The sequence below is a fragment of the Elephantulus edwardii genome, unplaced genomic scaffold, assembly GCF_000299155.1.
Source record: "Elephantulus edwardii isolate Elephantulus edwardi_28Jun2011 unplaced genomic scaffold, EleEdw1.0 scaffold00080, whole genome shotgun sequence".
In the NCBI taxonomy this organism is placed as follows: Eukaryota; Metazoa; Chordata; class Mammalia; order Macroscelidea; family Macroscelididae; genus Elephantulus; species Elephantulus edwardii.
The window spans coordinates 12,496,215-12,513,791 of NW_006399830.1; the positions used below are offsets into that span (position 1 = coordinate 12,496,215).

The 17,577-nt window shown below is 48.1% G+C and overlaps 1 protein-coding gene across 1 annotated transcript in view; it reads left to right on the top strand.

Moving 5' to 3' along the window:
• MDH2 (malate dehydrogenase 2, NAD (mitochondrial)) overlaps positions 1-17,197 on the top strand; it is a 19,086-nt gene extending 1,889 nt beyond the window's left edge. Inside the window, exons 2-9 of the mRNA XM_006889695.1 lie at positions 5,564-5,732; positions 7,596-7,679; positions 8,423-8,532; positions 10,086-10,211; positions 13,135-13,212; positions 14,289-14,388; positions 14,732-14,883; positions 16,867-17,197. Of these exons, the coding sequence (XP_006889757.1) occupies positions 8,425-8,532; positions 10,086-10,211; positions 13,135-13,212; positions 14,289-14,388; positions 14,732-14,883; positions 16,867-16,998 (696 nt within the window). The 5' untranslated portion in view covers positions 5,564-5,732; positions 7,596-7,679; positions 8,423-8,424 and the 3' untranslated portion in view covers positions 16,999-17,197. The remainder of the gene's footprint in view (positions 1-5,563; positions 5,733-7,595; positions 7,680-8,422; positions 8,533-10,085; positions 10,212-13,134; positions 13,213-14,288; positions 14,389-14,731; positions 14,884-16,866) is intronic.
• The last annotated feature ends 380 nt before the right edge of the window (positions 17,198-17,577 follow it).

The following is a 17,577-nucleotide window of genomic DNA, read 5'->3' on the forward strand; positions in this document are numbered from 1 at the left end:
GTTCAGGTCTTTCATTCATAGGGTCGCTATGAGTCGCAAACGACTCGACGGCACATAACAGCAACAACATTCCAGATTTTTTTAGCTTCTGCCCACATTTTGAATTTCTTATTATTTAGTGTTTTTGAAAATGAAGCGTATATATAAGCTTCCCTTGCTCCCATTGCTGTTAAGTCAGGCAGAATCATAGCAGTTTCGTAGACAAGAGTATTACTGCCCCACCAGTTGGTTTCCAAGGCCGCAGGTGTGCAGGAACCCACTGTCGCCTCTTTGTCCTGCAGAGCAGCTGGTGGATGGCAGCCTTTCCGTTTGTGGCCTAATACTTTACCCACTTAATCACCAGTGTACTTCTTTACTTGCTGTGAACTGTGCTAGGTGCTGCAGGGTTATTGGGATGAGTGGAGGTGGCACTTGATATGGACCCAAAAGAAGTAAACTTAGGAGAGGTGGAAGTGATGTGAAGGCTGCGGGGCAGGGGGGAGGTCAGCTGACCCAAGGTAAGAGAAGGAAGAAGAGGAGTGGGGGGAGGAGCGATTCCATTTGATGAGTTCTCTGTGTTTGACAGAAGGGTTTGCTAAGCCCTAGAAATGCAGCTTTGAGCAAAACTTGGTGTTTTTGTGGAATTTACTATCTGTTTTATGTTTTGGCTGTCTTTCCCTCGCCCTCCTCCCTTTTAGAAGAATCTTAAGAATAAAGCACTGAGAAAGCAGGAGTGGGAGATTTGTTGAGCTGGAGGTTGTGTCAGCCAGAGAGGCCCCACCCAGAATGTGAAGTTTGGAGAAAGAAACAAAGGTCAAATCATGGCTAGTATCCCAGGACAGCAGCGGTGAGGACCTGAAGGGGAGCATGTCTCCAGTGTTGGGGAACAGTGAGGAGGCCATTGGGACTCAGAAAAGACTTTGGTAAGCCGGAGGAGCAGGGCTTGCAAGGACTTCCAGCTTTTTCTCAGCGATGGGAAGTCACTGGGAGCTATCTTGAGCAAAGGCCTGGTTTACTCGTGCTTTAATGGTGGAGGCAGGGGAGAGAAAGACAGGTCGGAAGCTCGTTGTGATGACCTAGGTGACCACCTGTGGAGACAGTACAAAGCCGTGGAAGATCTTGAAGGTTGGAGTCAGCAGGATTTGCTGATGAGAGGATGTGGAGTCGAGGATGAGCCTGAGGATGTAAGTCTTGGAGTCACCATTTGCAGAGCTGGGGAAGGTTACTGGAATAGAGTGTGTGTAGAAGGATTGGCTTGTGGCTCCCAGCAGTCCTCTAAAGCAGCTTTTAGCTTCCTCGTCTTACTAATAATGACACCAGTTAAGAAAAGTCTACACTTTTTGGCAGCTCCCTTTGTGCACTGGTTGGCACATGTCTTTGCAAATCTTTTGCTCGTTGCAGGCTCCTGGGGCATAAAGCAAATGGTGGCAATGCTCGCCACCCTTCACTCAGCAAGTCCAGCCAAGTCCCCCTGACTTCCTCCAGTGACCCTGGCTTGCATCCTTTTTGACCCTTCCTGCTGAGGTGATCAAATCTTGCAGATTCACCCTCTGGAATGTCTCCTCCCTCCCATTCCATTCCAGCTGCCCCTCAAGTTCAGCTCAACCTTCACTACAATAATCTTCCTTTTTTTTTACTCAGTGTTTTAAGATCCCATTGGTGGAATTAATAGTTACTTGATTCTTCAAGGTAGTAATTCCTGTGTTCCCCTATGCAATCTTGGCTGCCCCTAGCAGGCAGACAGGAAGCCGGAGGGACTTTTTCTGGCATCTGTAAGGCAAACGGTAACCGTCTTCTAAACTGCTGCAAAGTAGCGTGTTACTGACAGCACTCCTCAGTCCAGAAAGGCCAGCAGGTGTGGAAGACATTTCTTTAAGGGAGAGATTTCAGTTGTAGTCTCTGTGATGCAGAAGATGTAGGTGAAGATTCCACGACGTAAGGATGGTGGTTTGGTGATGGCTGTATACAAATACAGCATCACCTCCACCCACTGAAAGCAAAGGATGGATGAGGTTATTCCTACACACACACACACACACTCTCACTCTGTGTGTGTGTGTGTGTGTGTGTGTGTGTGTGTGTGTGTGTTGTGTTTCTCTCTTCACCCCCCTCAATGGTGTGACACACAAACACACATTCTCTCTCTTCTCTCTTTCCCCAATCAGATGTTCGTCTTAGGAGCCATACAGAAAGGATTCATGTTAGGACCTGAGTGACGACACTGTGCTCAGGCTGTTTGTTGATAGAGTTTAATATTTTTGTTTGTGTAAAAATAAAACATGAGGGAGCTCTGGTGGCCTAGTGGCAAGGAGCTGCAACTACAATCCCATAGGCGCACGGTTCGAATCCACCAGATGCTCTGCCGGGGAAGGAGGGATAATCTCCTCCTGTATCAGTCAGATCTGATTTGACGGTACACTCACACAAAAATAATAAATTTTAAAAAATTAAAAAAATAAATAAATAAAACATGAGCTTTAACATTTTCGCCCTGTACCCAGTGGGGTTGTCTTTTGGAACCAATGCCCTTGTTTGCCTTGGAGGCCAGGCTGAATAATCTGAGAATGAGGAGATTCAGAAGATGTTTGAGCACGGGAGATGGTTAACACTTGATTTTTAGGCAAGATGATTTGGGGATGAGGTCTAAGAAGGCCTCAGGGGTGTTGGAAAGACACTAGCGATGCCAAGTCCTTTGTGTCCAAACTGAGTGTGAAGAGAGGATTGTTCTGAAGGTGTGAGTTTGGGAGAGTGTGGGTGCCATGGGGGTAGGTGGGAAGAGTGGAGGGGCTGAACTTGGATTTGTAGGGCGGGTGATGTGCATCATAGAACTGAAATGAAAAACTGGAGTTAGAGAGTCCCCAGGACTAGAGGCTGGGTATCGGAGCGACGTTCTTAGTGGGTGACACTGCCAGCCGTTTCAGGAAATGGGGTTGTCTGGCTACAGTTTTTTTAGGGGTAAAAGAGCCTACCAATAAATAATAGCTGCTTGAGTTCAAATCTTAGTTGTACTTGATTCCTACGGAGTTTTACTTATTTAAGCAGGTTACACTCGGGGCTTCTTTGTTTGAATAATTACAAGCTCAGTAATTCTGTAGACTACTGTTACATGTATACTGTGATACATAGTAGTGATGGAGTTGGCTGCTGCCCAAGATGGTCGCAGGATACTTTTTCTTGTGTCTGGCCTCTCCCTGTCAAGTGTCACTTCTCCCCCACAGCTCCTGGGCCCCAGCCTCCCAGAAATAGGGTCCCCTTTTCATTTGTGAGTTTAGATTAGAAACGAGTTTGCTAAGATTGGTTGGCATTCTGGTTAGGCCTGATGAGGCCTAGAGGAGGAAGGTGTCTGAGTAACGGCGTGAGCTGTGATGTGTTTGTGCCCAGCTTCATCCATTGCTGCTTTTGTGGATCTGGGCAAATGAACCACTTCTCTGTGTTTCTCTGTTTCAGTTCCTTATCTATGAAATGGAAATGTTAATACTGCGTAATAGGATTATTAGGATAATTAAATGAAGACAGATTATGCCCAGGAGGACCTTGTACCTTGCACAGCAAATACCAATAAATGAGGTAACCGGATGACTTGTGCAGACCGAGGTAGCCCTCTGTAATAAATGCTGCTCCTCATGGGAAAGGTCACCGAGATGCAGTCCCTGCATTAGGTAGAAAAGCCTTGCCTCCTGGACCCTCTTCATCTTTCGCAGGCTCCTCTACCTCATCCTGTCGTTAACTGAATGCCGTGTACCTTTAGCTGGTCACTGACACCATGTCTGTGTTACTCACCCAGCCAAATCCTTGCCTCTGGATATCCCAGCTTTCATTCCTTGGTCTTTTAGGGCAATGTTTATGGAGTCATCCTAGGACAAGTGACCTAACAAGTTTTTCTGGTAATCTGCTGATAATGTGTTTTGTATCAAGACCCCCTGGGCACAAGTGAGCAAGTCCTGAGGATGTTTGACTATATAGTGAAAAAGACACTTTGGAAATAGAGTATGATAATCCTGGCCTCAGACAAAAGGACTATCATCTTTAGGGTTTGCGACTAGGCGGTGGTCAAAGTTAAAGGAACTGCTGTCAGAAAAGGCAGGCTTTACACATCCAGCATGGATTCCAGACTCGTGGGTGGGGTAACGCTCTGCTTTCAGGCCACTCTATTTATGCACACAGCTGTGTCCGATGTTAAATTCACATTCAGAAATCAATGCCTGTTGAATTGCTAGTAATCCTCAAAGGATAAATAAGCAGCTGAAAGGGTGAGCCAGTTTAGTAGTTTCTCAAAAGGTTAAACAAGGGGTTATTATTTGTTCCATGACCCAACCAGCCTGTACCCTTGAGAGTTGAAAATACACAGATCCACGTGAAAATGTGTCTACGATGTTCACTAACAGCAGATAGTACTTAGATAAACTTAGCTATGAAGTGGAAAGGCAGGAATTGGACTTAAGTTGCTGTAGATTGGTTAGTTCATGCCTTTTGGATATTAATCAAGCAATCTGACTTGTTTCAACACCCATTCCAGGGGGCCAGTGAATTCCCTCAACTGTGTCACCAATCTCTACTGCTCTATCCTGCTTAGCTGAGGGTGGAACAGAAGTTCCGGTGTTAAGGTGACAGTTGAGAGACTCAGATCCTAGCTTACTTAAAGGACCCATGACCTGTGGTCATTATTAACTTAATAGATGATTCTGATACACACTAAAGTCTAAGTACTGGTGTGGGCTCTGGGATCCCAAACATCTGTGTCACCTGGTGGGACATGGCATTCATCTAGGACCCCACAATTGGAGCCGGGAAGGAGCCTTTTCAAAATAGGTGTTACCCCTTCCACCTCTTGTGTTCCTAGTCCTGTCTCAATGGCATCTTCCCATTCCCACAGTTGGTAGGTTGTCCTCTTCCCAACCAGCAGGTATCTTACTCATTCCTGCAGCCTCAGTTACAGTGACTGGCCTGGTAAATGTTGTAGATTTAAAACTGCCCATTGAATGTAAGACTGATTGCTGGGTCAGCTGCCTGATTGAGTAACACTTGTTCTTTTATCTTTTACCAGGATTTCAGAGCATGACCTTAAATCCATAGACACACATTTCCCCCTGTTGTTCCAAAGCAAATATCTGAACTTTTGAATGAAACTAGATCTTTGGCCTGAGCTCTGGTGGCCTAGGGAGTGGCACTTCTGGTGACTCAAAGCCAGTTTCTCCTTCTTGGGAGAAGGCTGTGTGATCCCTCCCATGTGATTTAGTCTCTGACGACCCACGGGGCAGGGACAGCCGTGATCAGTTCTGACTCGATGGCAATGAGTGTATCAGAGACCTTTGTTAATTGTGAACTGACCCTCCAGCAGCTTTTCAGAGGCAGCAAATCACATGGAAGGAGATTGCCCATTTCACCCATGGTGGATTTGAAACCGTACCTTTGTGTTGGCAGTGCACTGCCTTACCAGAGTTCCCTTATGAGACACCTTGAGACCAGTAGAAAGAAAAAGATGAGTGAGAGGCCCATTGCTCTATTTGGCATGGTATTGTGTGAATCTTTCTGATGTTGATTCTTTCTTTGATGTTGATGTTGATTTTTTCCTGCCTCTTTTCAGAACAATGCTAAAGTCGCCGTGCTGGGGGCTTCGGGAGGAATCGGGCAGCCCCTTTCGCTCCTCTTGAAGAACAGCCCCCTGGTGAGCCGCCTGACCCTCTATGATATTGCTCACACGCCTGGAGTAGCCGCTGATCTGAGCCACATTGAGACCAGAGCGCATGTGAAAGGTATGAGGTGTGCTGCCCCCTAGAGCCTTCTTCACCCCTACCTGTGAAACTAGGTGTTTAGAGACTTGGAGGTTCCCCTTTAATTTTAGAATTAAACCTTTTACAAATGAGTATACCTTTTGGGCTTGGGTCAATAAAATTTCATTAAACAGCAGTCGTTAGGAAAAAATGGAAGTCTGATCTTCTAATCATCTTGTTTCTTCTAATTTGACCTGTGTAAGGAGCATGGGAAGATGTAGGTTTGGGGAGCAGGGAGTTAGAAGTGCAGTTTGGCAGCGTGCTGCAGGTTCCCTTCTCACCCCCTGTGCCAGCCTCTCCAGGCATGGCCCCCTCGGGGACATCGTCCCTTCCAGAGCAGGGCTGTGTCTGCTCTTAGGTATTCTAGAAGTAATTCATAATTATTTTCTTTTCACATTATAGCTTCGTTTTCCGTGTCACTCAATTCTTGGTAAAATCATTGTTAAATTTGTACTAGACTGTTTCCTAATGTTTGTTCGACTGCAAATATAAATTGTGATAAAATTTAGATCATGGTTGCACTAGGAAAATCTGTCAGAGACCCTCCAGAGTACTAAAAAGCAGTGATTTCAGACTAGAGACTAAGGTGTACCTGATCCAGGCCATGGTCTTTGCAATTACTTGTTATGCATCAGAGAGCTGGACAGAAGAAGAATCAATGCCTTCAAATTGTCATGCTAGAGAAGAGTCTTGAACATACCATGGACCCTCAAGAAAACAAGCAGGTCTGTCTTGGAGAGGGTGAAACCAAGTTTCTCCTCGGAGGCTAGGATTTTGAAGCTCCATCTTAGATACTTTGAGCACGTGGCCAGGAGGGATCACTCCGTAGAGAAGGACATCATGCTTGGAAGGGTGGAAGAAGAGCACAAGAGGGGAAGACCCCGTATAAGATGGATTGATACAGTAATTGGGGCTGCGGGGGTAGATGTGTCAAAATCAGTGACACTGGCTCAGGACAGGCAGGCTTCAGAGATGCTGTACATAGGGTCACTGTGAGTCACAGGTGACTCGACAGAACATAATAACAAGAAGTACCTTCATCTTATTTTAAAGTTTTTCCTAGAAAAGGCCAAATCATTATCGAGAAAGATTATACCAACAGAGTATGAGGGTGCCCTGTTTGATTCATGAGACGTAGTACCGTATTGCTGAGTGAAGACTCAGTTACAAAGCAGGAAGTGACTGTGTTAATACATGTCCCTCTAGTTTCTCAGAATTTTCCCACTTTCTTTTTTACTTTAAAGATTCATTTCTGAAACCTTCTGCAGGACAGAAAGGAGTCAGAATCCAAGCAGACTTAGAGCACTGGCACAGATTTCCTGGAAATCTTTGAAAATATGCTTTGTTTCTCTAAGATGATAGGAATCAAGAAGAGTCTTGTTCATGTGCCCAGAGCGTTGTTTGAAGTGTGCCTTCTGACCTGGTGCCTCAGTTCTGAATGATCATGGAGTGGAATAGCAGCCCTTCTAACTGGGGGCAGAAGACGACTTACAGGTGCTAGCCTGCAGAGTAAAGGCTAGCACGTGACTTGGTTTGGCTTTTTGGAAACAGATCAAGTTCAGGATTCCTGCAGGAGACTAGTCATTCTGAAGCGGGGGCCTGAGCCTGGCGAGGTTGGCAGAAAGTGAAGTAAGAGGGTACTCCCACCATCCAGAATTTGCCAGGCCCACAGGACAGTGTTTGTCAGCAAGGCAGGCTTTACAGGTGGGAGTTTCTGACCTTCCTAGAGGCTCTGGGTTGGCACTGAAACGAGTGGAGGCAGTCCCTCCGACTTTGCCCTCAGGGCCGTGTAGCCTCTCTAGCTGAGGAAAGGTGAAAGTGCTCTAATCTGCTGTCTTGTTGTAGGCTTCCTTGGGCCGGAACAGCTGCCAGACTGCCTGAAGGGCTGCGATGTGGTGGTTATTCCTGCAGGAGTCCCAAGAAAGCCAGGTATGTGTTCAAACGCCTTGCCTAACATCTCCCTGCAAGTCAGCTGCGATTGTGGTGTGTCTGATTCTGCAGCGGGTTTTCAAAAGCTTGGGAAAGCTTTCAAAGGCTTGGGAGCAGACTGCCCATCTTATTCTTGCAGAGCAACTGGTGGATTCAAACCATATATCTTGTCTTAGACTGCAGATGATTTAGACCTTGTGTCTTGTGTTTGTCTGGGGTTGACAGTGCAGTTCCTTACTACTAGGCCAGCAGAGCTCCCTGCAGGTCGTGTGAGAAAAGTCATTTTCCTTCCAAAAAGGATTTAATCAGAGCTCTGCTGCAGAAAAAATTCCAAAGGCTCCCCATTGCCCGTGGGATTAAAAAAATCTAAGCACTTGATTGGACTCGCATTCGAAGACCTTCCTGTGTTGCTGTATTTCTGCCTGCCTGGTCTCAGCCATTGCCAGGGTACCCCGTCCACACTTCCTTCTGCATGGAATGCCCTTTCCTCTACCCTTGGAAATTTTTACTAATCCTTGACAATATTTCTCAGAAGTCACCCTCCTTGACTCCCCCTCACCCACCACCTCCACGACCTTCTCTTGACACCTGTCACACCGTCTTGTTTTCTTAGGCTTACCTGAGCATGAAGGCCCTGTCTTGCTCACATTTGAATTTCCTGTAACCGCTAACATCCTGTGCTTGGTCACTATTTGGAAGCTTGTCTTTTGCTTTGTGAACATCTCAGATTGGGTCATTTCCAGGCATGACGCGGGATGACCTGTTCAACACCAACGCCACAATCGTGGCCACCCTGGCTGCTGCCTGTGCCCAGCATTGTCCTGAAGCCATGATCTGCATCATTGCAAATCCGGTAGGTGCTGCCGGACTTGGCACCTCTCTCTCAGAAGGGGGAGGCAGAGACTTGGGTAGAGGTTCACAGGTGTCAGCTAAATTGTGGCGGTGTGCTTAGGGTAAGAACAGTCAGGTGAACGCGCCAGGGTGGGTAAGTTGGCTGACTTAACAATAGGTCCTTAAGTTTCAGAGTGATCACTCCCAGCATGAACTAAATGTCTCTCTGTTAACCTCATTCTTCCACCTCCAATTGTGTGTGCCTTGGAGAAGGACATTGTTCTGTATATCCAAGTTTATCCCCATAGAAAAGAAACCCATTTTTAGGGTTCCTTTCAGCCTGTTAGTGGTGACCCAGTAACTCCTGGCTGTGTTCTGCTCGCCGTTTGCAGTCCCTCCTTTGTCCCCTTTCCCTGCACACCTGCACACATAGTCAGTCTCAAGCGCACACAGCCACCTAAGCACCATTCGCTGGGTTTTGTATATGACTTGCTTTTTCAACTCACAAACCCCAGTGCTGTTGGTTTACTGAACCAGAAGACCGCAGTGGCTTTAGTCTTACTTGGCAGTGCCCTGTGTTTTGCTTAACGTTACCCCTCTCTGTTCTTCCCTCCTGAGTGAATGTGGGCTCTGAGTACAGGGAGGATCGGGTAAAGGACAGTGACTGGTGGGTGGACTGAGGGGGTGGCCACTGCACAGAGCCTGGAGCTTGTGCTCCTGCCGGGTGAGTGAGGGTCCTGCTCTCCCAAACTACAGCTGTCTGTCCTCGGTGGTGATGGTTAGACGTAGACGGCAGCTGGGGAGCAGACTGACTAGGACTTTAATAGAAATCTAGCTACTACTGTGTTTTTTGGTGGTGTTTTTTAATTTTTATTTTTTTAACTCTCAGTTGTGGGATTTATTAAGGAAACTGATTGGGTATTAGGGAATAGCTTTTTATCCTTTTTATGTTGCAAGTACCATATTACTTGCCATACATGAGGTCGCATAATCACAACAGGAGTCCCTAAATGGTACAGCTGGTACCAACCAATGGATTAGTGGTTCAGAGCGACCCAAAGACACCTCAGAAACAAGGCCTGGTGGCTAACAGCAGTCTTCAAAAACAGCAACCTCATGTGCAAGTTGTTGTTGCCCCCATTTTACAGATAAAGAAACTAGCCCCTGGGAACTCTGGGTAACTCGCCCAGAGGTGCTGTGCTGTTAGCTAGGATTTGATCCTGGGCCATCTGAACTCTTAACCTCGGTGCTTTGCTGTCTTCTGTCGAGAATGACCATTTAGAATGCAGGCCCAGCCAGAGCAGAGGGTCCCCTGTAGCACCTTCATAACATTTTTCATATCAGTTGTTAAAGGATCTTGTGCATTTCAAGTATGGACTCAGGCCACCAGGGAATAGGCCCTCGCTGCAGGAAAGTGCTTTGCTTACCTGACAGAAGTGACCGTCCCTGAGTCCCTGCATTCACAGGACAATCTGACAGCTTAGCACATGTTAGTAGTTTAAAAGGTTCCTCTTTTAATTGCTTATCTGCGCTTTCCAAAAGCCGGCAAATGATGCGGTCTCTTGAATTTGCTAGGTTAACTCCACCATCCCGATCACAGCAGAAGTTTTCAAGAAACATGGCGTGTACAATCCCAGTAAGATCTTCGGTGTGACGACCCTCGACATTGTCAGGGCCAACACTTTTGTTGCAGAACTGAAGGTAAGGACCGTGGCACATTGCTCCTGGGTTATTTTTCTGAACCTTCCCCCCCACTTCCCCCACTCCGCTTATACGCAGGTGTTGGAAACACTCAGGCACTTCCAGGCTGCTGGCACTTCCTGTCAGGTGCCATCAAGTCGAGCACCATTTAAAGTGACCCCACGAACAGCAGCCCTGAGCCCTGTGCCGGACTCATCATCTCTGACACACTTGAGCCCATGGCTGCTGTCACTGTATCAGTTCATCTCATTGAGGGTCTTCCTCTCTTTCATTGACCCTCCACCTTTCCAAGCAACATGTGCCTCTCCAAGGAACAGCCTCCTAACAACATATCCGAAGTCTGGAAAACAGCTTTGCCATCTTGCCTCCAAGGAACACCCTGGCTGTACTTTTCCCAAGACATAGCTGCTTGTTCTCTTGGCAGTTCATGAGAGAATTCAGTCCTCTCCTCCAGCACCACAATTCCGAGGCATCAGTTCTTCTGTCATCCTTCGTCATTGTCCAGCTCTCAGATGCCTAGTGATTGCAAAAACTATGGCCTGAATCAGGCACACCTTAGTCTTCCAGTGAGCATCATTGCTCTGCTCTTGGGTATTTTGGAGTGGTCCCTGGCAGTGGACTTGTCCAGTGCAGTGTGTCTTCTGATCTTCTGGCTGCTGGCCTTCTTCCAGCATAACCCTTGGTGGGAAGCCACTCCTTGGTCTCCTTAGGGTATCCATTCACTGGACTCCTTGGGGATAATTCTACCCAGTACCTGCCTTGACTTGGCTCCTGCTGTCTCACCATCCTCCCTGGTGCCGTCAAGGGTTCGGGCTGCGCTTTGTGCCCTGGGTCTCACTCAGCGTCTCACTGGCTGTGTTTGGGTTGTGCTCCTCCAAGCCTTCCCCTTTTCCATTGCCCCTGAAAACTGGCACTGGCAGGATTTACATGCTAACCAGCAAAGACAGGAATGATACAGTCAGCAGGCACAAAGAACACAAAGTTCTGAAACTCAGATTGCCACCCCTGGTCTGGGTATGTGATTCCCTTTCTGTCCTGATCTGTTGGCCTCCTTAGTCCTGGTCTTGTCCGTTGTCTGACATCTTCTAACTTCCTTTTGTCACCTGCTTTCTCACCTTGTTGATGGATTCAGCAGAACCGATTCTGAGTTGTGTGGATCCAGCCCTTAAAAGGGCCCCTGTTAGGCTTTGGGCCATTTTGTGCCTCTCACAGGTAGGAAACAAATTGTCACACACGGCTTAGTCTTGATGATAGGCGCACACGCTGCCCCAGGCACATAGCTCCACTGTGAAGCCCACGTGAGCTCAGTGCAGCACAACCTGCAGGCCTGTTACAGCGAGTCCTTCTAGGTTTGGGGGTCGGACAGAATTTCACAAAGTGTGGCTCCAGCACTAGGGACTCATGGAGTGGAGGTACAGGCGTTCAGTCCTGCAATGCTGTAGCTGAGACTGTGCGGTTGTCAAGCAGGGGCTTTTCAAAGGAGAAGGGTACTCGAGCTGAGTCTGAAAGTGAGAAAAGTCATGAGGCAGGGCAGGAGTTCCAGCCTCCCGGTGCTTCTGCCCCGGGTCCTTCAGGCACAGAACTGGACAGTCATGCTCATCGCTTTACAGCCCAGTGGTCTGAGAGCTCTTAGTGGCCAGAGCACACCAGCCCCAGCAGTCTCTGACCCTCAGCCACATGCAGTGGTCACTGGCTGTGGACAGCTACTGCCACAGAGAGTTCTGTCAGGTGCGTCTTGGTGCTTGATGTGGCTGTGAGGGATACCTTGACCCCTAATAGAAACTAGTACTCAGAGTTTTTCATTGAACAAGTTACCCATTACCTCAGGATACCTGGCATTCTGGAAAATTCCTGAACTGTATCGAGAGTGGAAGTAAATCCCTAAACGCCCTGTCTCGGGTTCTTCCCTCCACCCTCTGGGCTCCTGCGTCAGCCCCTGGGAGTTCCCGCTTCGCCGTGACTTCAGCCTGGGCTGATGGACGTTTTCTACCGTTTGTATTTTGTGCTCTGCCATATTAGGTGGATGCTGTCCGATACCCTTAACTGACCTTGTGCCCAGCTTGCTCTTCCCTTGGCCATTTCTTCACGTGTTTTCCCAGATCAGGTTAAGAGTCTCCTGGGAAGCCGTAATACCAGCTGGTTAAGTATTCTCTGTGCTTCCAGAGCGGCTCTGTCCTTCACACATCACAGTGAAACATCTGTTTGTGTCTCTCTCAGTATCAGACAAAGAGTTTCCTAAAAGTGTATTTTATCTGTTGATCCCTGACCACCAACATCACCCCGTGGCTTGTGAGCATTGGTGCTGGCAGTTAAACTGAGATTTCTTAGCTCTTTGGCGTCCTGATCCTGCCTGGTTTCCTGACTTGAGGCTGGCCTCTTCAGCAGCTGTGGGGCCTGTCCGTGTTTAGAAACACCTGGTTCATGGTTTCTTGGCACAAGGATGAATCGGTCTCTAATCAGTCCCTGTGACCTGAACCATAGTGTTTGCCCCCTTACCCTTCGATTTGTGTGTCCTGTCTCACTCCGTATCCCAGCTGCTCGACTTCTTGCCCTTTGTTTCCTGGCATAGCTTTCACTTTTAGAGACAAGGGAGTGGGGATGTTGGCATCTGTAGCAGTGTGTGAGACTTGCATCTGTGTACACATGTGAAGGACATTCACTCTGGGGAAGCAGCTCCTCTGGCTCTCAGATGATGCCAGGATGGTGGGCACCCCTGAACAGACCCCTGAGAAGGCAACCCTGCACATGTTCAGGCCCACACAGGTCCACTTGGCTGCGCTGCAGAGGGCGCAAAGCTATGGCTAGGCCCTCTTTTCCAAGGGTTTTGTCCTGATGATTTTCCAAGTATTGGTGTTGTAGATGGACAGAGCTTGCCTGGTACTTGGAGATCTTATTAACATTACGCTCCCACATTGGTGACCAGGGTTTGGATCCAGCTCGAGTCAACGTCCCTGTGATTGGTGGCCATGCTGGGAAGACCATCATCCCCCTGATCTCTCAGGTATGTGTGTATCATTGCAGGATGCCTTTAGAACCAGAAATTCTTTAAGAGGGTCCACTTGAGACTCTGAAGGCAGACTGAGCAAAATTGAACCAGCAGCAGTCTATATTGAAAGTCTCTGGAGTGGGGGCCTCCCGCCCCCAGTCTGACTCCTGTGAGGATTTTGTGGCTGGGCCTGGCAGCATCCTGTGTGGCCTGAATGTGGCCAGAAGGGCCTCTCTGACACTGCAGCACACAATGAAAACTTTCTTAGAACATTACTGATTCCTGAGTGGCCCTTAGTTATATTTACAAGGGAGTAGAGCCAAGGAGAATAGAGCAGATTGAGTTGAGCCCCATCAAATCATTCATTACAGACCAGTGTTGAGTGGTTAGCCGGTGCTGGAGGGCAGGAGAAGGGGGAGTCACTGTTTAGGAAACATTGACTTTCTCTTTATGGTGATGAAAATTTGGCAAAAAAATGCAAGGGAGGAGGAAACAAACATAGGTTGACAAATGTGTATTTATTTTTGCAACAATAGAAACACCAACCTCACAACCCCTTAATATGATCCACAACATTTTTGTGGTCGTCTTGCCAAAATTAACGTGCTTAGAAGAAAATCGTCAGGAACAATGGACGTGCTGTTTTCAGAAGCACTAACCATGTGCTTTATTTGTAGCACATGATTCGTGCTTTTGGAAATAGCTGTGAAAGAGTGAGGACCTGTCTGAGGTTGAGCAGAAAGAACTGAATGTGATGTGAGAGCCCGCGACAGAAGAAGAGACAGTGGGGAGTTGAGTGAACGCTGTAGTTAATAGTATACATACATTAACTTATTTGTCTTAATTGTACTGTGGTTATATAAGTTCTTAGCGGTAAGGTAAACTGGGAGGATGATATCTACTGTTATTACAACTGTTTTCCAAGTCTAGTTTACGTGAGCAACTCGATAAATCTCAGAAGTTGGCTTGTCTTTCTGAAAAGGCCTTGGTTTTGGTGTCATAGTGAAGTGAGGCACAGCAGGACTCGGGGTGGCTTTGACTTTGAGGACGAGCCCATCTGCTCACGGACCACCTCTCGCTTTGACCTCCAGTGCTCTCCCAAGGTGGACTTTCCCCAGGACCAGTTGACCGCCCTGACTGGTCGCATCCAGGAAGCGGGCACCGAGGTGGTGAAGGCTAAAGCCGGAGCAGGTAGATCCACGGGGTGACACTTGATGGGCGCGATGATCCCGAAGCCCTCAGCCGGAAGTCGAAGGCCAGTCCTGTCTTTGCAGACCTTGACAAGGAGTGGATCATTTTCGGATGCACTTCTATCCAGTAATGAGAGAGCAGCAGTTTGCTTTGTGGACTGTGGCTTCATGAGGTTGACAGAGCTCACTATGCTGTCTATGAATATGTAAAAAGCGGGGGAGGAGGTTTATGATCCAACTTCTTGATCTGAAGCAGGAAACTATGCATTAGGTGGCAGGGTCGCCCAGCCTGGATTCCGCACTTGGAGTTCTCACTTGGCCAACCCACCTCTCTCTCCTCCTAGGGTCCGCCACACTGTCCATGGCATATGCCGGCGCCCGGTTTGTCTTCTCCCTCGTGGATGCCATGAACGGAAAGGAAGGGGTTGTTGAGTGCTCCTTCGTCAAGTCCCAGGAGACAGACTGCACCTATTTCTCCACACCACTAGTGCTGGGGGTATGTATCCTGGAGGTGGGATCTTTGGGTTGGAAGGAAAGATGCCTGTAATGAAGGTTCAGGAGTTCTTCCCTGTCCGTTGCTCCATAATTTGCCGTGTGCCATGCTGCCAGCACTTCATGGGATGGACTTGGGTTTTCAAAGATGAGGGTGGCATCGCGGGATTATGAGCAAGCAGAAGCTCAGTCGTGAGCCTCCCGCGCGTGGGTCTCTGCACCAAGGATTTGACAGCTGGCTGCCTCATCTGTCTGGGAGTGTTTCCCGATGGCACACTCCCTGTCACAAGGCAGTCCACGGGCAGCCCTGAGAGGAAGCGCTTCCCGGCATTCTCCGGTGTGAGCCCGGGAGCTTGGTTCTGACATTGGGAGCTGCAGAGTCCAGTTCCTCCTGTAGGTGGATCCTCAGGTGCTGGTTCACTGCTGGCCTTTCCAGTCCCTGTGTTTCTGGGTCCTTGCATCTCCCCTTTCTGGCTTTCTTTCTAGAATGTACTGTTCTTTGTGGGTTATCCCTTAGCTTAGGACTGAGCCCGTGTGGTCACATTCTGGGTTCAGGTGGCCGATGTACAGCATGGTTGGCTTACTGAATCTTCATTGATGAGGAACCTCCAGGCCTCACTCACATAAGCAGACTGGAATTCCATCCGTTATCTGGGGGCAGCCAATGCCTGGCTGTCTTCATCTCATGCCTGGAAAGAAATGGCTTTGTGACTTCTTGAGTCACCCAGAGATCATTCCCATAGATAGCCTTGTATTTAAAGATTCTATAGGCGTGACCCGAGGCCTCCGTCCAGTAAGAGCTCGGAGCAGGTGCACAGGGGACGAGTAGGAAGCACGCTGTGCCTTTCACGGATCAGGACAGCTGCACAGAGGAGATGATGCCTAACTGTATCTGAGGCTGCTTCTGTGGCAAAACCATCCTCAGGTTTGCTGAGATACAGGGCAGCCTCACCTGGACGTCACAGTGCAGTCCTAGGTCGGCTTACCTGCCTGCGCCCTCCCAGGCTTAACGCTAACGACATAGGAAGTGAAAACAGGGACAGAACTAGCTTCTGCTTGGCTTTATCGGAGGGCATTGACCTACTTGATTATAGCTGATTCTGATAAATGCTAAATTTTTTTTTCCCTTCAGTCCTTGACACACTTGGGGAAAAGTCAAAGACTTGGAAGTGTGTTCCATGTTGGAAGAGTAACAGTAAATGCTGCTATCAGTTATTTCATGTTCCGGGCATTGTGTTAAGTCCTCTGAATGGGTTCTCACAACCTCTTTTGAGGTAGACAGTATGTCTTTCTTATAGTTAGGAAAGTGGAGCTGGAATATGTCATTTTTCCAGAATCCGACATACAGTATATGATAGGGCCAGCATCCCAGCGTAGGGCCTAGCTGATGCTAAAACTTTCATTCCTGACCTGCCCTCCCTCAGCCTGGTGCGTGCTGCTCTTGCTCGCCCTCTGCTGTCCAGAACCCGCAAGCGGAGTCCTAGCCAGACCAGGTTCTTTCTGAAGCTTATTTCTTCATGGAGGCTCTGCTATATAATTGTCCTGCCTTCCTGACAGATCAGTGGCTGCCAGGGGCTGGGGGTCTGTGGAGTAGAATGGAATGACTGGCTAGTGGGTGATGAAAGTGGCCTAGGATTACTAGTGGTGTTTATTCAGCGTTTTGAGAATACAGGGGTTTAGCTGGCAGGTAGATTCTGGCTCGTCAGGACCCAGTGGGCCAGAGTAGACCTTCTAGAAGGTTTCCTAGTCAGAAGCAGCTGCCGCCTTTTCTCTGTGGATTTGGCTGGGGAGGTTCGTACCAGAGCTTCAAATAGAAATGGCCAGTTTAATGATCGACAACAGCTGACCTTATTTGTGGCCCACGGGTGGTTTAAACCACTGTATCACCAGGGCTGTGAATGAACCGGGAGCCTCCACGTTGTACAGTTGAAAGTTGCGTCAGTGGTAAATTTTGTGTCATGTGTGTCTCGTCACCTTCTCTCTCCAGAAAAAGGGCATCGAAAAGAATCTGGGCATCGGCAAGATCTCCTCCTTCGAGGAGAAGATGATCGCCGAGGCGATCCCCGAGCTGAAAGCCTCCATCAAGAAAGGGGAGGATTTCGTGAAGAACATGAAATGAGAAAGCAGCCCGAGCGCGCCTGGTTGGTTTCCTTAATTTATTAAGGCATCATGTCACTGAAAAGCCATTTCAGATCCATCTGTATTTGTATTTGCTTTGATGATGTTTATTGTATTAACATCATCTCTTCCAAATTGCTGGCTGGCCTCTTGATACACCAATAAAGCAGGTTTTGATTTTCTTTTTCAAGGTCCTCTCTCTAAACATTGTGTTTTCTTCCCCGAGATCCACCTTCACTGTGCCCATCACCTGGTTTCATTCACAGTCACAAGTGCGTGTTATTTTAATATGCAACTTCACAACTGGCATCAAACCAAAATACTTAATTCTGAAATAGAAGGAATTATTCAGAGTCTGAAGGAATTCTGTGGCGTGACCAGTGTTACCCTGCTAACCACAAGGCCACACATGCATCTCCAGTGGTTCGAGTCCACCAGGCGCTCCCTGGACAAAGGTGGCTCGGCTCCCCCGAAAGCCAGCAGCTTCGGAAACCCCACGGGGAGGGTCCCTGTGAATCAGAATCAGCTCACTGGCGGGGAGTTTATTCATACTATATCAGTTTTAAAAATCTAAATCATA